General features: G+C 61.9%; 7 protein-coding genes across 7 annotated transcripts in view; 2 read left to right on the top strand and 5 right to left on the bottom strand.

The window, feature by feature from the left end:
- The window catches only part of ACA1_148550 (AMPbinding enzyme domain containing protein), a gene marked incomplete at both ends in the record, with an annotated part of 2893 nt that extends 2385 nt beyond the window's left edge, over positions 1-508 (bottom strand). The window contains 3 exons of the mRNA XM_004351453.1: positions 71-145; positions 225-308; positions 385-508. Coding sequence (XP_004351505.1) covers positions 71-145; positions 225-308; positions 385-508 — 283 coding nt within the window. The remainder of the gene's footprint in view (positions 1-70; positions 146-224; positions 309-384) is intronic.
- Positions 509-731: 223 nt separating this feature from the next.
- ACA1_148540 (transmembrane protein 18, putative) lies at positions 732-1510 on the bottom strand (the record flags this gene model as incomplete). The annotated part of the gene is made up of 3 exons (XM_004351452.1): positions 732-827; positions 967-1115; positions 1231-1510. 3 exons carry the CDS (start codon positions 1508-1510, stop codon positions 732-734), a joined length of 525 nt encoding a protein of 174 aa, XP_004351504.1.
- A 339-nt stretch (positions 1511-1849) lies between these two features.
- On the top strand, positions 1850-4063 carry ACA1_148530 (zinc knuckle domain containing protein; the record flags this gene model as incomplete). Its single annotated transcript, XM_004351451.1, has 6 exons — positions 1850-2013; positions 2067-2265; positions 2347-2460; positions 2550-2657; positions 2882-3133; positions 3227-4063. The coding sequence occupies 6 exons, from the start codon at positions 1850-1852 to the stop codon at positions 4061-4063; spliced, it is 1674 nt and encodes a 557-aa protein (XP_004351503.1).
- A 120-nt stretch (positions 4064-4183) lies between these two features.
- ACA1_148520 (TBC domain containing protein) lies at positions 4184-10903 on the bottom strand (the record flags this gene model as incomplete). Its single annotated transcript, XM_004351450.1, has 18 exons — positions 4184-4269; positions 4346-5556; positions 5646-5749; positions 5845-5964; positions 6133-6255; positions 6351-6508; positions 6631-6701; positions 6816-7013; positions 7161-7275; positions 7420-7503; positions 7604-7691; positions 7821-8362; positions 8459-8601; positions 8752-9354; positions 9503-9642; positions 9733-9866; positions 10002-10131; positions 10292-10903. 18 exons carry the CDS (start codon positions 10901-10903, stop codon positions 4184-4186), a joined length of 4662 nt encoding a protein of 1553 aa, XP_004351502.1.
- Positions 10904-11323: 420 nt separating this feature from the next.
- ACA1_148510 (malate/Llactate dehydrogenase subfamily protein) lies at positions 11324-12651 on the bottom strand (the record flags this gene model as incomplete). Its single annotated transcript, XM_004351449.1, has 6 exons — positions 11324-11454; positions 11564-11706; positions 11818-11866; positions 11909-12013; positions 12094-12189; positions 12294-12651. The coding sequence occupies 6 exons, from the start codon at positions 12649-12651 to the stop codon at positions 11324-11326; spliced, it is 882 nt and encodes a 293-aa protein (XP_004351501.1).
- A 300-nt stretch (positions 12652-12951) lies between these two features.
- Positions 12952-15611, bottom strand: ACA1_148500 (uncharacterized protein; the record flags this gene model as incomplete). Its single annotated transcript, XM_004351448.1, has 13 exons — positions 12952-13084; positions 13168-13238; positions 13365-13445; positions 13539-13685; positions 13789-13935; positions 14031-14209; positions 14273-14446; positions 14524-14674; positions 14861-14971; positions 15086-15164; positions 15291-15352; positions 15421-15488; positions 15560-15611. The coding sequence occupies 13 exons, from the start codon at positions 15609-15611 to the stop codon at positions 12952-12954; spliced, it is 1455 nt and encodes a 484-aa protein (XP_004351500.1).
- Positions 15612-15893: 282 nt separating this feature from the next.
- ACA1_148490 (pentatricopeptide repeat domain containing protein) overlaps positions 15894-19029 on the top strand; it is a gene marked incomplete at both ends in the record, with an annotated part of 3166 nt that continues 30 nt past the window's right edge. Inside the window, 8 exon segments of the mRNA XM_004351447.1 lie at positions 15894-15898; positions 15918-15946; positions 16050-16206; positions 16364-16380; positions 16540-16650; positions 16732-16865; positions 16961-18247; positions 18379-19029. The exon segment at positions 18379-19029 is cut by the window's right edge and continues 30 nt beyond it. Of these exon segments, the coding sequence (XP_004351499.1) occupies positions 15894-15898; positions 15918-15946; positions 16050-16206; positions 16364-16380; positions 16540-16650; positions 16732-16865; positions 16961-18247; positions 18379-19029 (2391 nt within the window).

Raw genomic sequence — 19029 nt, 5'->3', positions numbered from 1 at the left:
ACACACACACACACACACACACACACACACACACACACACACACACACACACACACACACAAACAAGTACCGCCGAGAATGGCCACGGCGTGGTAGAGGACGGGGTATTGGATGTGGTTGGGCGAGTAGATCGCCAGCACATCACCTTGTCACACGCAACCGACCACCAGTCAGCGCTCATACAACACACATCACCGCACGCACCGCACGCACACCGCACACACCTTTGCGGAGGCCGTGGTAGAGGTGCAGCGCGGAGGCGGTGCGACGGATGAGGCTCGCCACCTGGCCGTAGGTGTAGGTCTCGCCTGCGTGCCCCCCCCCCCGAACACAGCGTTGCCACGTCAGCACCACCTTCAAGGGCTCGGGAGGGGGGAGGTGGACCAGAGTGTCCGTCGATGAAGCAGGGGTCGGCGGGGCGGCCCTCGCTGTTGTCCAGGAGCCACTGGGTGAAGTTGGCCCGGTACTCGAGCGCCACGTCCGCCCACGGACTGTACTGCACCGACATGGTCGCTGCTGCCTTGGCTGGCGCTTCTTCTTTTATTTTATTATCAAACCTGCCGCCCAGACCAAATAACTGAATCGAACAACACATAAAAAAAAGAAAATAAATATTATGCAAATTTGGTTTATTAAAATTAAACTAAACAGGCAAATGGATGACCCTTCAAGATGAAGGCTTTGGTGCACCAGGGAGATGGGCCGGAAGAGGGCGGAGCGGATACGTTACTTTAGTTGGCCTTCTTGCGCTGGTCCTTGTGCTTCTCTCGCAGCTGCGCAGCCTTCAGTTTGGCCATCATCTCGCACGACATCACCAGGAAGTTGATCTGCAACACCAGGAGGAATATCACTAATCTGACCTTCCTTCTTGACGCATGATGTGCGTGTCGTGTAGTTGGTCGTGTCGTGTCGTGTCGTGTGCGGCGGCGATGGCGTAAGTTGTGCTGATGGAGAGGGAATGCGTACGGTGATGACGACAGCAAGGAGGAGGAGAGGGAAGGAGAAGATGACCGACACGAAGAAGCCGTTCTTGGTGAAGTAGGGCTTGGCGGCAAACAGCTCCCAGTGGGCCATCGCCACCTCGTTGATGTACTGTGCCGCACCCACCAGTCCCACTGCAACCCCAATTACCAATTATTTAGAATAAATTATTGATATATTGTGATATATCAATTATTGATTTAAAAATTGATTAAAAAGTAAAAAATTGTTTCGTGTAGGAGGACGTACAGATGAGAATCCAGAGGGCGGTCTGGACGTTGAACATCTTGCGTGTCCAGAAGATGGTGATGAGGAGGGTGGCGTAGAAGATGGCGAGGCCCAGCAACCACGGCTCGTTCCAATCGACCGCGCCGATGAACTCCTGCAGATTCTCCCAGCTGCCCGAACCGTGCTCGGCCAGCTTGTCCCACGTGGGCAGGTCGAGCTCCTCCCACGCCTTGTTGATCTCCTCCGTCAGGTTGAACCCCTCGCCCATCGCATTGTTCAGCGTCGCGCCCAGGAAGTCCATCTTCCTCTACACTCTCTCAATCTTTGGCCTCTTCTTGTTCGCTGACGTGGCGCTGTTTGTAAGAATTTCTGAAGAAATTGATTTTCTCTGATCTTTTAGAGATCTACGGAGATCACAAACCTCGAGAGCTGAGGCATCTGGAGGTCGTGACCATCTAGGAGAGTGTGCACACCTGCATCTTGGCGTGCATACATTTTGGCCTTCAATTGCCGGCTCAATTCGACGCTACGCCGGAAGAATTTTGGCAAGTAGAGAGAGATACTCTTATAAGATAAATTATCCATCATGAATTATTCTTATTTATTTAATGGAGGTGGAGAGGAAGCCAGAGAGGCATGGATGGAGGAGGAAGAGGAAGACGATCTAGACGCCCCGCACGCCTCCCTTCATCGTCATCATCATCCCGAATCGCACATCCAGAGTAGCGCCTCTACTTCCAACGCCGCCGCCCCCCTGCCCATGCCCCTGCCCACCGACGACGACGACGAGAGCTCGACGAAGAGGTACTCGACACGCTCTACCTCAAGGTCTACACGGGCCAGCTCGACACCACCAGCACCAGCGCGCCGCCGCCGCCCAAGGAGGCCACCGCGGCCGGCGACGGCCCAGACAAGGCGACGGCCAAGGGCGAGAAAAAGGAGGAGGAGGAGGAGGAGGACGGGGAGGTGGTGGACGAGAAGCGCAAGGCCGAGCTGGCCAGGGAGAAGGACGAGGAGGAAGTGGCGCAGCTCGTCAACATTGCCACCGAGACCAAGGTGTGTGTGTGTGCCGTGTGCGTGTGTCGTGTGTCGCATGCGTGTTGTGTGCGGGAACTGACGTGTGCTGTGGGAGTGCAGGGGCAGGGAGGTGCGTCGAGCCGGCGGTATTGGGGATCGGAGACCGACAACGCCACCGTGTGCTTCAACTGTGGCGGCACCGGACACTTTTCCCGCGACTGCATCGAAGCCAGGGTACCCTGCACGCGACATACGACACGACACGACACGCACACGACACGCACACGACGCGCAAGTGCTGACGATTGTGATGTGGCGCGCAGGGCCTGGTGATGGTGTGCACGACGTGCAGTCAGGTGGGACACTCCTCGCGCCAGTGCCCCGACACCACCATCTGCAACCGCTGCAACACTCTGGGACACTTTGCCCGGGTAACCAACCAACTTCTCCGCTCTCTCTCCGCCGCCGCAGTGCGCTCACGCGTGTCGTGTCGTGTCGTGTCGCGCAGAACTGTGATCAAATCACCTGCTATCGCTGTGGCTTGGTTGGACACATTGGCAGGGTACACGCACGCACCACACACACCACTGCACGCGACATTTGTTGAGCTCACGAGGCGCGTGTCGTGTGTGTGTCGTGTGTGTTGTGAGAGCAGGACTGCCGGGGGCGGGAGCGGGAGAGCGCGGAGGCGGCTCGGCGCCAGAAGCGGAGACGCAGCGACGGGGAGGCCCTCCTGGGACAGCCCGCCGCCGCCGCCACGCCCGGCAGCAACGGGCGCGGCACGCGTGGGCTGTCCCTCGGCGGCGGCGGTGACGCCTCCAAGCTGGTCGACTTCGAGGTCCTCATGCGCAGCCCGACCCGCAAGCTCTTCTGCTTCAACTGCGGCGGGGAGGGACACCTCGGCTCCGTACGTGCGCTCTCTCCGTGTGTGCGGTCGTGCGTGTGCGGTATCTAACGACACACAACACACAACACGCGACACACGACACGACACGCGCAGAATTGTAATTTGGCGAGTATGGAGAAGCTGGGTGGCGGGACGCGCACGCCGCCGCGGCCGCGCATGCCCGAGGGCGTGTGGATGTCGCCCAACGCGATCGAGGACCTGACCGTCGACGAGCACCTGCGCCCGCGCAAGCGCAAGTCGCTGAGTCAGCTCCGGCGACTCGAGGAGCGCGCCGGCAACGGAAACGGCGGCGACGGCGACGATGACGAGTACGCGCGGCGCAAGGCGCGGCGCGAGAGCCGCGAGGTGGCGCGCGACAAGCGGAAGCAGCGCGAGGCGGCCCACTCGGCGGAGGCGGAGCAGGCCGGGCTCGGGGAGCTGGCGAGCGATCGCCCGACGAAGAAGCGGCGGAGGGCGAGCGACGAGGGCGAAGAGGCGGCGACGAAGAAGGAAAAGAAGAAGAAAACGAAGAAGACGAAGAAGACGAAGAAGAGCGAAGAGAAAAAGAGCGAAGCGGTGGCGGATAGCGATGACGGGGGGGAGGCGGCGGTGGATCAGCCGATGAGCCGACAGGAGATGCTGGTGAAGAAGCGGCGCGTGTTCGATCTGCTGGGCATCGCGGACGACGACGATCTCGACAAGAAGCTCGCAGAGGCGCAGGAGAAGCCCGAAAAGAAGAAGAAGAAGACGAAGAAGACGAAGAAAACGAAGAAACACGAGGAAGGGGAGGGAGTCGGTGGCGAAGAAGAGGAAGGCGAAAAAAAGAAGAAGAAGAAGAAGAAGTCGACCACGACAAGAGGGGAGGACAGCGCGGAGCTGCTCAACATCACCGTCACCGTGAACAACAACACCGGCGGCGGCAGGGACGACGTCATCGTGATCGACGACTAACGCGCCCCGCACGAAAAGAAACATTTCTTCTTCCTTTTACTCGCATCTACACACAAACCACCACGAGCCGCCGACACCGTTGATTACCATCACACGGTGTGGCGGGCGGGCGGGCGGTCCCTAGGGAGAGGTCGGGGCGACGAGCGACGAGATGAAGGACGACGCCGACGCCAGCTTGGCCTTGAAGTCGCCCACCAGCTCCACACCTTAATCCCCCGACGTCAATAACAATGACACGACACACGCGACACACACAACACGCAACACACGTGCGGTTCGTACCACGTGGCGATTTGTTGTCTACATCGTTGTTCGCCGCCGCGGATGAGGAAGAGGAAGGCGACGATGACGACGACGACGACGACGCGGACGTCGGTGAGGCCGGTGGCGAGGCGTTGGAGCCCAGGAGGTTCTCGAGCACGTTGATGCCCCACGACGAGAACTCGCTGAACTGGCCCCGCTCCTTCATGCTCCGCATGTCGGCCAGCCGCAGCTTCGTGCCCCGCCGCCCGTGCGACGGTGAACCTGACGGACTGCTGCTGCCCGCCGCCGCGGCGGCCATCGTAGCCGCCGCTCCGCCGGCCGACAGCGACGACAGCGCGAGCGGCGACGACGGCGTGCCCCTCCGGCCCAGCACCCGCCCGCGCTGGCCGCCCGCCGCGTCACCGCCGGCCCCCGCAGGGCTGGTATCGGGGGTCGCGGTGGTGGTGGTGGTGGGCTGCTGCAGGGTGAGGGGCGCGCGATAGGGCGACTCGGGCGGCGGAGAGGAGGAGGCGAAGGGCGAGGCCGCGGGCGAGTCGGCGCCGCTGCCGCTGGCGCCCAGCGATTCGAGGAAGCTGAGCGACGGCGGTCCGGCCATGTCGACGGTCGTGTTCGAGCGGCGGCGCGTCAGCACGGCCGGCGACGAGTCGACCTGCGCCGACGACGACGCCGACGCGAGCGGCGATGCCGGCGACGGCAGCGACGACGACATGGGCGCGCCAGAGAGCGAAGACGACGACGATGGTGATGATGATATGGGCGACGGCGTGGGAGGCGATGACGACGTCAGCGGCAAAGAGCGGGGCGAGGGCAGGGCCTCGTCGCCGCGCGACCGGGTCGGACCAAAGAACGACGAGCGCCGCCGAGACACGCCGCCCGAGCTCGAGCCGGTGCTACCGCCGCCGCCGGCAAACATTCCCGTCGACGACCGCTTGGGCACCGGCACTGTCGACGGTGTCGCGTGTAATGTCGACGTCGACAGGTCTGTAGTCGACGCCGTAGCGGCGGCGGCCGTGGCCGCGGCGGCGATGGGCGACCACGCGCCGGCCATGGCGGCGATGAACGAGGGCGGGCCGGCGTGGGTCACGGTGCTGGAGCGCTGGCGGCCGGTCGGTGGCGACGCCGAGGGCGACACTGAAGCCGCCGCGGCCATGGCGGTGAACTTTTCGTTCTCCTTGGCCATGCGCTCGAGCGTCTCCTTCGCCTTCTGTTGCTCCTCCCACTCCGCCTCCCTGTCACACGCGTGTCGTGTCGTGTCGTGTCGCGTGAGTGTGTGCGGTGAGGTGTGTGCGGTGAGGTGTGTGTCGTTGCGTGCGGTTACCTGCGCTTCTCGTCTTCGAGGTCGATGATGACCTGAAGCTTGTACGAGTTGCGGAGCTGCTTGACCTTGTCCATCGTGATCGACCCAAAGTCCCTCAGCGCCACCTGTGCGCACACACCGCACGTGTGCGTCAGTCGCACGACACGCACGGCACACACGACACGCACGGCACACACGACACGACACACGACAACAGTACCTTGAAGAGGAGCTCGGGGTCTTCGAGGGTGCGCTGCTGCATGGCGGCGAGGATGGTACTGCCCTCGTCCTTGGTGTTGAGCACCTCGTTCTCGGAGATCTTGAACAGCGCCAGCCCGATCTGAACAGCACGCACGGCCCGTCCAGGAAGAAGCAGTCCAGAATCCGACACACGCACTGCACTCGGCCGCACACGCACACGCACAACTGTCAGTGTACATCGTGTGCGCACACACGACACACACGAAACACACGCACGACACACGACGCACGACACGCACGCGCGTACCTTGAGTGGCAGTTTGCCGATGAAGAGGCAGAGGAACCAGGGACACGAGAACCAGGCGATCGGGATGCCCAGCGCGTCCGTCACGTGAGCGTGCACCCGCGGCATGTGCTCCGTCAACATCACCTGCGCACGCCACACACGACACACACGACACGACACACGACTCAGAAAAACTGTTCATGTGACGGTGAGGTGGTGGTGGTGCGGTGTGGTAGTACCTCGAAGACGCGTTGGTCGACGCAGGAGCCGAGCATTTCCTTGGTGTAGTAGCCCTTGAGCATGTCCTCGACCAGGGTGATGAGCAGGCAGAAGGTCTCCTCCTCGTTCAGGTACAGCAGGAACGCCGCCGCGATCATGTTCATCGACTGGCAGTACCCTTAAAAATATAAATATATAAATATTTAGTAAAAATATGAAGAAATGGAGGCGACCACCGCACACGCCGCACTCGCGTCTGTGCGTGGGTGGCTAGAGAGGGAAAAAATGAGAGGAATGTACCGATTTCGGGGTTGTGCCACGAATAGGCGGTGAGCACTCGCCGCAGCGCATTGATGCGCAGTCCGCCAGGCCTGCACGCGCGCGCGTGTTCATCAAATGCGCACACGCGTGTGCGGTGATGCGTGTGTCATGTGATGTGTGTGCGGTCATGCGTGTGCGGTGGTGCGTAAGAAAGGTGGTGGTACTGGTAGAACGGGTGGTCGAACGAGCGGTGGAGGTCCTTCTCGATCTGTTCGGTGGCGAGGGACTGGCGCCCCTTGAACTTCTCGAAGAGGCTCCGGTAGAGGCCGGAGCTGTCGTGGGACCGCAGGCGGTAGATCGACCCCGAGCAGATCTGCCACAGCCGCGCCCGTAGCCCGTTCGGCACCCCCTCGTACACCAACCTGGGCCAGGTGCCGCACACCCACCCATCCATCCATCAGTAACGTGCGTGTCGTGTCGTGTGCGGTGGTGCGTGTCGGGTCGGGTCGTGTCGAGTGCGGTGGTGCGTGTTGTGTCGTGTGCGGTGGTGCGTGTGTCGTGTGGTGTACTTTTTGAGTTCGAGGGTCTTGAGCATGTCGACGCCCATGCCGTTTTCGCGGAAGTAGGCCGTCCACTTGTGTTCCTTGGCCTCCTCGTTCAGTATCTCGTCCGCCTTGAACTCGCCTGGTCGGGCCAAAACCAGACCGGTCAGTGTGAGTGCGGACAGGTTAGCGACACAGACGACACACACACACACACACACACACACACACACACACACACACACACACACACACACACACACACACACAAAAGAAGCCTTCGAACCAAAGAACTCCTTGAGCTGCTCGGGGTCGTTCCAGTCCACCGGCGACACGTCCTCCTCCTTCGAGCGCCCCAGCGGCGACGCGGCTGCAGGGCGGGTAGGGTGCAGTGCGATGACGTGTGTGTGGTGACGTCAGCACACACGCGGAGGCAACAAATAGCTCTGGGCTGTGGGCTGTGGGCGTACTGGTGGCGCGCGGGTGGCGCGGGTCGAGGTTGGGCGAGCGGGGCACCGGCACGAACATGAGGTGCGCGCAGGCCTCGTTCTTGAGCTCCTGAATGCGCGCGAACACGTCCGCATTGACTACCGAGAAAACAAACTACTCACACACCGCACGCGCGTGTGTTGTGTCAGTCAACGACACACGATCAACGACACGACACGACACGCGCGGTGTAGGCACCTGGTTGCGCTTGGTGTTTAGGGCGATGAGGTAGGAGCCGGGGCCGTCGTCCTCGAGGCCGATCTGTGCGATCTCGACGAAGGGTACCACCACCTTAAGAAACGGCGCCGCGCCGCCCGCGCCTGCGCCCGACGACCCCGACCCGCCGCCGAACGACGACGACCCGCGCCGACCGCGCAGCACACTGTCGGCCAACACCCCGCCGTCGCGCAGGCCCCGCGCCCTACTCCCTCCGCCGCCGCCGTTGTTAAGAGCGTTGCTGACGTCAGCGCCGCCGCCGACGCCGAGCGCGACCGAGCCGCTGCCGGTGAGGCCGTTGGCGAGGCGGAGCTCGGCCTTGTCGGCCGGGAGCAGGGAGTGGAAGCAGGCGTAGTGGGCCGAGAGGTAGATGCGGCCCAGCACGAACACCTTGCGGAAGCTGAGCGAGGCGTCGAACTTGTGCAGCAGGGACTCGTCGGCGGGCAGCTGGAAGAGGAAGCGGAAGTGCTCGTTGCGCTTCTTGGTCTCGAGCACGTCCTTCATGCTGGGCTTGCGCGGCTCACCTTCACGACACGACACGACACGACACACAGTTAATAACACGGCACGACACGCACGACACGCGCGACACGGATGATACAAACCAAGAGGACGAGTACCGGCGGCGGCGCGGGGAAGGACGGGCGAGGTGGTGGGCGTGGTCACGGAAGGGCGCCGGGGCGGGAGCGTCTCGATGGAGACCGAGCCGCTTCGCACGCGGCCACGCGTGGGCACCGCCGCACTCGACCGGTCCATCTGTGCTCTGCACACCATCATGCCCAGTCGGGTCAGACCGACGACACGACACGGCACGACACGACACGACACGACACGACACGACACGACACGACACGACACGACACGACCAACGGCACGACCAACGACAAGACCAACGACACGACACCACACGCACTCTTCCATGATGGCCCGCGTGGAGGGCGACCAGGCTCCGGGGTCGGTCGCAGGGTCCGGCGCGGCCCAGCCGCTGCGCGAGGTCGGCGTGGTTCCGCTGCTGCTGGCCCGCTCGCGCGTCGGACTGTTCACCACGTCGACGCCGGCGAACACTTCGCGGCCGCCGCTCTGCGAGCGCCTGGCCGGGCCAGCGACCGAGCCGCCTCCGGCCGCGGCTTCGGCCCCGTCCGACCGCGACAGCACCGGGCCATCGGCGTCGGCCACGCGGTCGGCGGCGGACGCGGCGGCTGTCTGTGGCTTGTGGACCACCTCGTCGTGGGTCTTGGAGATGACGAAGTCGCCCACCACCAAACTGCCCGAGTTGGTGAGAAATTCCCCGACCGACTGCAGCATGGATGAGGAGGCGCCGTCGTCGGCGTCGGAGCCCGGTCCGGCCGCGCTGCTGCCGCCGCTGCGGCTGCCTGATGAGGTGTCGACGCCGACACCGCTTGATGACGTGTCGCAGACGCCGTCGGTTGGCGCGTTGCCGCCGTTGTCGATGGAGGGCTGTGCGGCGACGCCCGCAGAAGAGGCGCTTTCCGTGGGGAGGTGGCGGGCAGGAGCACTTCGCTGCAGCCGCGGCCCAGTGTCACCTTGTGTAGTCTTTGTCGACAAACATATAAATGGGGTCAGCGACGACACACGTACATGCACACGCACACGCACACGGGCGACGCACACACCGCACACGGGCGACGCACACACGCACGCACCGTTTCTCCATGTCCATGTTCCACAGCTGGGAGATGAGCTCGTAGACGTCGTCGCGCTTTTCGATGTCCGAGAAGAAGTAGTCGCCCTCGCGCGCTTTGATTCGCAGCGAGTCCTGTCTGGCCATCAGCGTCGATTTCTCCTGCGGAAATGCAATAAAAAAATCAGATCTCTTTGTGTCGTGTGTGCCGTGCGTGCCGTGTGCCGTGTGTGCCGTGCGTGTCGTGTGTACCTTGGTGACGGCAAGGATGTCCGTGAGAAAGATGAGCACTTTGACGGTGTTCCCGCTGAAGTCGATCTTGGTGTGACACACGCGCATGGTGCCAGCTCGGTAGCGCAGTTTCACCCAAAGCGAACAGTTGAGGGCTGGCGAGTTGTGTGTGTGTGTGTGTGTGTGTGTGTGTGTGTGTGTGTGTGTGTGTGTGTGTGTGTGTGTGTGATCCCCATCAGTCCGATGCGTAGCGCACACATAAGCACGCATGGCACGCGGTGTGGACATACTCGATAGCACTTCGTCAGTGTCCGCGGATTCCTTCTTCTTGGTCGGTGGTGGCGAGGTCGGTGTGCTGGTCGAGCGTCGGAGCTCGATTTGTCGCAGCGCGATTTCGTTGGCCTGGTTAATGTACAACATCTTTTTCCCCCCACGTTGCACGTGCCACCATCCAGTTACTCACCATCTTGCGCCCGCACTCGTGCATGTGTAGCGTGTCGTGTCGTATCCGATGCGTGTCGTGTCGTGTGCGATACGTGTGCGGTGCGGTGGGTGTCGTGTCGTGTGTGCTGTGTCGTACCTGGAACTGGAGGAGGAGAAACTTGTCGACCTTGTCGGTGCCCTCCTCGGAAATGATCTGAGAGAGCTTGGCCAGCATGTTGGCCTCTATCCACCGCCAGTCGGCCCGGATGACCTCCTCCGCGTCGTCCTCCGCCACCACCACCGCCTCGCTATTTACATCTGTCCGCATCATCACGATTCGCCACAACTTCGTTTCCGCCTTCTTCTCCTCCTTCGCCTCCTTGCCGTTGTTGGTTGTTGTGGTGGTGCCGCTGCTGCTGTTGCCGCTGTTGCTGCTCTCATCTCCACCTTCACCTTCACTTTCATCGAGCGCGACTTCGTCCATCTTGTCTCCACCTTCACCTTCATCCCAGGCGAGGTTGTCGTCAACGAAGCGCCTCGTGGCGGTCTTGTGCGTCTTCTTCTTCCTCTTCTTCGCCGTCGCTCTCGTCTTCTTTTTCGATGTCGCTGTGGCGGCTGCGGCCTCGTCGGAGGAGATGTTGGTGGTGGGCTTGACGGTCAGAGATTCCAGGCGGAACCGCTCGTTGACGCACTCGGCCGTCCACACGTTGTTCTCCTTCTCCTTCTTCGCCACCCCGTGCTCGATCATCCGCGGCTGTATCCACACCATCTTTTTCTCTTGTCTATTATGATATATCTATCTCTATCTGCTGTTGTTATCTATTATTGTTGCTCTCTTATTATCTGTTATGTCCACTTGTTTCTATCCATGCACAACAACGAGATAGTGAGACAGCCAGGCTTCTGGCCCTCTGGGGAGAGAAAGAGAAACAGAGATGCGCGGGGGTGAGCAGAGGTTCTCTTCTCACGCCGCCACCGGGCGATCGGAATACCAAAACATTCTGCGCATTCCTACCCTTTTTTGAAGGCCTCTTTGTCCTTTTACGGTCGTCACGCGAAACCGCCGCCTGGCAACCATGAATTCAGCACGACACTCACCAACACGCACACATACACATACACATACGCACACCACAACGGTAAACGACACGCACCATATGCAGTGGCCTCGTCGCGAAGTGTTCACGGTCTACGGTGACTGCTTGAGCACGAGCGGGTCGACGTTGAGCTCGACCGCCAGGCTCTGCAGCGCATTGACCAGATTGACGTGGAACGCAATCCCCTCCTTCGTGTACGCCTCCTCCGTCGTCTTCTCCGGATCTATCGAGTGCGTGTGCGTGTGCGTGTGCGTGTGCGTGTGCGTGTGCGTGTGCGTGTGCGTGTGCGTGTCAGAAGTGTAGTCAGCAGCCAAGAGGAAAGGCCGCGGCACCTCCGGGTACGAGGACGGGCAGGTCGGGGTCGACGGGCGGGAGGGACCGCATCTGCTGCATGAGGTCGCCCATTCGCTCGGGGAATCCGCCGCAGAAGAGCGCTGGGTTGATCGCCACGAAGCACTGGCCCAGATTGGCCGCCCTGTACGTGTGCGTGTGTGTGTGTGTGTGTGTGTGTGTGGCCAGCACATGATGATAGTTAGCCATGGTTGTAGAGGCGATGGTGAGCCTTCGATTGCTGAAGTGGGCGTACCTTCCGCGGCCTTGGCGCCAGGGCGGGATGTTGGCTCCGTAGTCGGCACCTGAGAGGATGCCGGTGAAGAGCTCGACCATGAGGGCCAGACCGTAGCCCTTGTAACCGCCGGTCTCCTCCTCGCCGCCCAGATACAGCAGGCCACCGCCGCCCAACACGTCCTTGGGGTCGTTCGTCGGATGCCCGGCCTTATCGGCTGCTCGCAGAACAGAGTTTGGCGATCAGTCGCCAACAGAACACACACGACACACACACACACACACGGCATGCACTAACCTCCCCACCCGGCTGGGCATTGGCGCTCCTCGCGATCGCGTATCTCGACCTTGCCCAGCGCTACGGTGGTCGTCGCCATGTCGAGCACGAACGGATCTGTTGGTTCCCAACCGATCACGACGTGAGCTGAGTAAGCTGCTTGTGTGCTGTATGCCACGTGTGTCGTGTCGTGTCGTGTACGATCGAAAGTGGGGTGTCACCTTGAGGGTCGGTCGAGGGCGCGGCAACGGCGATGGGGTTGGTGCCGAGGACGTGCTGGGCGGCGCGGGTGGGGAAGGCGATGGGGCTGGTGTTGGTGTAGGACATGCCGACCAGCGACTCCTCGAGGGCCATCATGGCGTAGTAGCCCGCGATGTCGTAGTGATTCGATCCGCGCGCAACGACCCACCCGATGCCCAGCTCCTTGGCCTTCTTGATGGCGAGCTCCATGCAGTAGCGCCCCACGACCATCCCGAGGCCGTTGCGTCCATCCACGCAGGCAATCGCGGGCGTCTCGTTCACGATCTGCGGCCGAATCTGAGGCTCTACTTCGCCCTTCTTGATCTCGCCCACGTACATCTCCAATCGATTGACGCCGTGGCTGTGAACGCCACGCAGGTCAGCCGCTACGAGGACGTCAGCCACTGTCTGGGCATGCTCGGGAGGACAGCCTGCAGCCCGCATGCAGCGCTCGACGAATGATCTCAATTCATCTGCCGCTACTCGCACGAACTGCGGGACATCTGCTGCCGTCGTTGGCGTCGAAGCTTCCTCCATCCCTCGCTCGTGCTCCCTTTGTGTCGATTTGAAATGCAGTGATTAGAATTGATATTGTTACCCATATTATTTTATTATTTTATTATTCGATTTTTGGGTTTGCTACAGAGAGAAGCCAACGGGCGGCTGCTTGACGTTGTGGAGACTGCAGATGGTCATGGCCTTGTAGGTGAGGCCCATCTGCTCGTCGTCCACAAGTCTCTCGTAGGCGGCGATCAGATCCTTTGCTTGCGCACTGCACCGTGTGCGATTGCGTTGCGCGTGAGCGTGATGCCGTGTGTGCGGTGGCGTGTGTTGTACGAGTAGCACTGTACGCACCTGTCGTCTCCAGCGCTCCTGAGGAGCGTGGCCAGCCGAGCGTCGATGCCGAGCTCCTGCAGGAACTGGCCCTGCGGCTTCGGGCCGTACGTCGTGATCGAGGCTGTCCGGTACGCACACACGACACACGACACACATGAGAGGCCAGACTACGCGAGACGACTTGCGCGAACAAAAGCCCAGCAGCGTGGGCGTACGGGTCTGCTGAGCCGTGCGGCGAAGCGAGGAAAAATCGACTCAGCTGTGATGTCCGCCAGGCCGGGCTCGCATAGCACATCCTGCATCACACACGACATACACGACACACGCACACACGCACACTGGTGTTGGTCACACCGCCCGCACCGCACACGCACACGGCACACGCCTACCTGGATCTTGTGATTTTTGATGGCGCGTAGGGTGTCCTCACGCGTCCTGTCCTGCCCATAGTCGATCACCAGCGCGGCGCCCCGGCCCTGCTCTCTGGCTATCTTCTCCGAGATCTGGCTCGCCAAGGCCATGCCCTCGGCGCACACCTTTCACCACATTCCACATATCTGGCGTTAGTGCCAACGACACGCGCACGCACCACCGCGCACGCACGCAGCGTGAGCCCCCGGGGGGGGGGGGAGCACGGACCTCGATACGGTCGCCGACCTTGGGGCCGTCGGTGGGCCTGTTGTCGTCGTCATTGTCGTCGTCGTCATCTTCGCCGCCTCGATAGGAGAAGCTGGCCGTCGGGGCCTTTTGCTTCAGCTTCGGCTTCGGCTCTGTGCTCACGCCCGCCTTTGGAAAACAACGGAGCTGAGTGCGCCGCGGACACATGACAACACGACACGACACGACACACAGCAATACTGCGATACGATGCGCGTGCTCACCTGCCGCAGGAGAGCCATGGTGGCGTAGGTGGGTCCGGGCGAGAGCACGTAGCGGAGGTGGTGCGGACCCTCGCCCTGGTCCACGTCCACCAGTCGCTCGAGCCAGCCCTTCTCCGTATATTCAAAGTGGTACACGGGCAGCGCATCAAACAGCTCATGAGCCACGACGAGGAATGGGCCTGCGTGTGCGGTGTGCGGTGAATTAGACGGCCGGGCGTGGAGGGGAGCTCGATGGGCGGTACCGGGGGGCACGTCCCGGAAGTGCCGGTGCCATTGGACCCGCACGCCGTCGGCGCCCGTGAGCACGGGCGAGCTCCAGTGTCCCGTTTCCTCCCGCCCGGCGGTGGGCTTGGTGTCTCTCGTGTCTGCAGCGAAGTTGGCCGCCCCGGCCTTCAAAATTTTGGAGCCTTCCCTGTCTGCTCCGCGTCAAGTCAGGACACGACACGCACGACACGCACCGCACGACACACACGACACGCACGTTACACGGTACCCTCGGTTGAGGACGTTTCCTTGGCGGCATCACCGCTGAGCAGGGTAGGGTCGCAGCCGAGCGTGGCCGCTTGCTTTTGCCTCAGGTAGGGGCTCACCTCCACCATGTGAATCGTCATCTGACCAAACAGCTCCGGCGTCTTCTTCAACACCTGTGTGTCGTTGTTAACACACACACACACACACACACACACACACACACACACACACACACACACACACACACACACACACAATCGCACACGCGCAATGAGGGGAGCACACACACAAACGAACGCAAACGTAAGCGCACGACGCCGACATTCTCATGAGAAGAAAAGAAAAGAAAAGCGGCGTACGCGTAGCATGTCGTGCATGAGCGAGCCACGACCAGGTCCCAGCTCGACTAGGTTCCACATGGCCGGCCGACCCAACTTCTCCCAGAGATCGCTGCACCACACGCCAAGCGCCTGTTGCCGCCCTCTTAAGACTTCGCCCAAAAAGAGCGTGTGTGTGTGCCGTGCGCGTGCGCGTGTGCGTGTCGGTGTGTGTGCGTGTGTGTGCGTGTGTGTCGTGGTGCGTACCTCACCAAACATCTGACTGATCTCGGGCGAGGTGATGAAGTCGCCCTTCTGCCCAAAGGCGTCCTTGTTCATGTAGTAGCTGCGAAGTGGGCCACACACGACACACGACACACGACACGACGCACGACGCACGACACGCACGAATCGATGTCAGCAAGAGAAGTAGTAGCCGAGCGAGAGTGAGAGCGTTGTGTTCTCCACGCACCCGTGCATGGGGTTGGTGAGGGCCTCTTTCATGTAGGTGGCCACCGAGATCGGTCCGCGGAGCTGCAACACAACACGGCACGTAAGCACTCGGCTCCAGGCTTCGGCACGACAATGGGCGCCAGGTGCACCTGAATGTTGGCACGAAGGTGGCTCAACAGCGGCGTGTCGGCCGACTTCTTCCCCGCTGGTCCGTGCGCTACACGCAAAATATATAAAAATAAATAAATGTATATGATTAAAAATAAAATTAAAATCGATTGGGAGTACGCTTGTGTTTGTAGAGGCCACTGGTGTCGATGGAGATGGCTCGCGAGGTCATCTCCTCGGTTGCTTGCGCAGATCCATCAGTGGGCTTGGCATTTGTGGAGTTGCATCTCAATCCTTCGATTTGGTGATTATTACTTCCACGGCGGCAGAGGCTTGCACTTGTAGTACAGCGCACCAGTGCCGCATCACCACGGAGGACCACCCGACGCGTCGCTGCCGTGATCCTCTTCATCCCTGTATTTATTTTTATTTTTTTATTTATGCAGAAGAAAACGTTTATTTTTATATTTCCCTGCACGGTTGAGGCTGATCGAGAGAGATGAGAAGCTGCCAGATGAGGTACTACCTTCACCCTTAGGTGTGGTGCCCTGCGATCCGACGGCCCAAGTCCGCTTTTCATCTCATTCGAAGAATCTGCGAAGATTAAATCGCCAACATTAATCTTGCATCTTTATCTTACCGGTACGCCAGGCGTGCGGCGGTGCGACAGCTGCCGTCGGGTTCGCCTTTTCCTTCTACGCCGCCCACAACTACGGCCACACGGGCCATACGGCCTCCTGCAGCATCTGCCGGCTGCCCCACCGCCCAACTGTCCACCACAACCTCAACCCGGCTGCCACTTTCCTCGCGGCAGCGCTCCAGCAATGGTTCGCCTGCCACCGTGCGTGTCGTGGTGTCGTCCCGTTCATGTTTCTGAAGCGTGTGTGTGTGTGTGTGTGTGTGTCGTGTGTCTGCAGTGGTGATGTGCGTCACGACACGACCACTCCAGAGATTTGGCGCACTTGGCGCTGTGCGGTGGAGCAGTCACTCCACCACCACCGGTACGCGCACGGCTAACGCCACACACACACACGCGCGCGCGCGCGCGCACACACACACACATACACACACACGACACACCACGACACACAATCACCGTCATCGGATGTACACGCACGACCGCACACGCATTGTGTACGCGTACTGATCCCCGCGACCAGCAGACGAATCCAAAGTGAAGAGGCGGGCGATCCTTGCCAGCGGCCTGCCCTTCGCACGATACGCCGAAGAGCTCACCGCGCTGGAGCAGCTGCCTAGCGTGCCCGCAAACAGTGCGTAGCGCTGCGCCTCCCATCCTACGGATCACGCGCCGCGTTGTGTGTCATGCTAATGCAAGGCGCGCATTTGTGCAGGCCTGTCCACAATCATCAGCGAATACGCGGCTGCGGGGAAACACGAAATGATCCTTGCCAGACTGCGACCGCTGGTGCCCCGCCTGCGCGGTGGCGCCGGCGCATTCGGTCTGATCATCAAAGCGCTCCAGGATGTACGCACGCGACGCACCACACACACACACACACACACACACACACACACACACACACACACACACACACACACACGGCTAAACGTGTGCTACAGGTCCGGGGCAGCGTCGAGGTGGCCTTCGCCGTGATGCACCAGGCCGCGACGAGGCCGGCCCGCTCAAAGACCGACAAGGCGACGGCGCCCGACGCACGCGCCTACCACTGTCTGATCGGCGTGTGCGCCCGGCAGGGCGACTACACCGACGCGCTGCGCGTCGGGCAGCTGATGGACGACAACCGTGTGGCCTTCACCAGCGGCACCTACGACTGCCTCATCAACGCCTGCGCGCGGTCGCTCACAGACAAGCTCGACAGCGCGCTGGTGGGTGTCGACAGTGTCGCCGGCGCTAACAATGTCGACACCGGCGCGCGCCGCCATCCGGGGCTCGACGCCGCGTTCGCGCTGCTCGACGACATGCGCCAGCAGCGCGGGCTCGAGCCCGACCGCCGCATATACTGCTCGCTCATGCGGGTGTGCCTGAGCTACGGCGACGTGGCCCGCATGCGCCGCACTTTCGACGACATGCGGCAGCGCGCCGGTATCGCGCCCGACATCTACGCCTTCAACTTTCTGATGCAGGGCTGCGCCGTAGAACGCGACCTGGGCGCCGCCATGCGCGTGCTGGCCGACATGAAGCTGGCCCGCGTCGCGCCGGTGACCATCACGTACAACATGATCCTCAACCTGTGCGCCGAGACTGCCGCGGCCGCGGCCAGTGAGAGTGCCGACAGTGTCGATAGTGCTGGCACCCAGAGTGTCGACAGTTTGGCGGCGGCCGAGCAGGTGCTGGCGCGCATGGAGCAGTCGCGCCTCGCGCCGCCGGACCAGGTCACCTTCAACACGCTGCTCAAGGCCTGCGCCAACGCCGCGGCCTCGCGGTCGGCTGCCGGTGCGGCGGCGGTCGGTGGCTTCGTCGAGGCGCTGGACAAGGCCACGGCCTACGTGGCGGCGATGAAGGCGCGCGACATCGACCCGGACGTCTACACCTACAACACCCTGCTCCAGGTCTGCAGCCACTGCCCGCGCCCCTGGAAACGAACGACTGTCGACGATGCCGACACTGGCGACGACGCGGCCGCGGCCGAACACGGACAAGCTGCGGCGGCGGCAAGGGTCGACAAGGTGGTGGAGGAGGTGATGCGCGAGATGAACGAGCGCGGGGTGCGGCCCGACGGCGCCACGGTCACGCTGCTGATCTCCCACTTTGGCGCGCGCGAGGACCCGGCCCGAGCGTTTGCGGTACTGAGCGACATGAAGCGAGCCAACATCAAGCCCTACCTGCCCAGCTTCACCGCCCTCATCACCGCCTGTCGACACTATTCCGACCCAGCCATGGCCGAGGTGCGTGTCATGCGTGTCGTGCGCGTGCAGCGTGTGTGTGTGTGTGTGTGGAGAGAGAGAGAGAGAGAGAGAGAGAGCGCGCGCGCGCGCGTGTGCAATTCTGCGTCTCATTTGGTGTGTCGTGTGTGCAGCAAATGGCGCTCACGGCGTTGGATGAGCTGAAGACCGCCGGCTTGACGCCCACTGCGGCCGTCATGAACGCTTTCATGGCCGTCACCCCGCAGAGGGCGCCAAAGGTGCTCGCGATGATGCGCGACCACAACATCGAGCCCACGGAGAGCACGTGGAACCAGCTCATCTACTCCGTGGCCTGGCGCCTCAAGAGCGAAAGCGACAAAAATGAAAGCGGAAACGAAAACGAAACCAGTTGGCGCGGCCGCGAGCTGGAGCTGCTCGAGGAGGCCTTTGCCAGCGCCGACCGCCTGCAGTCGAGCGGCTCCGGGCCGGCGTCGGTCGCCTACGGCTACCTGCTCGAGGCCTGCCTCTACGCCGCCCAGCGAATCAGCGCCAGGCGGGAATCGACCACCGGCACTGGCGTCGATGCCGATGAAGACGTCAGTGGCGGCCAAGCTGTATTGTCGGCCGATGACAGGGCCGAGCTGCAGCGCGTGGCCCAGCTGGCCGACCGATGTTGGCGGGACATGCTGGCCCACCAGCCGACGGCCATCACCCGCGAGGCCTGCGCCGTGCGCATGCGGCTGTGCCTCCGTTCGGCCAGCAGGCTCGACCCGGCCGACGCTGCCGAGGCCCGGGCCGGGCTCCAGGGCGCGATCGAGGCCTAC

The sequence above is a fragment of the Acanthamoeba castellanii genome (assembly GCF_000313135.1).
Source record: "Acanthamoeba castellanii str. Neff unplaced genomic scaffold scf7180000084715, whole genome shotgun sequence".
Taxonomy (NCBI): domain Eukaryota; phylum Discosea; order Longamoebia; family Acanthamoebidae; genus Acanthamoeba; species Acanthamoeba castellanii.
The sequence above is the reverse complement of the archived record's forward strand: the minus strand, read 5'-3'. Positions and strand labels throughout refer to the sequence as shown.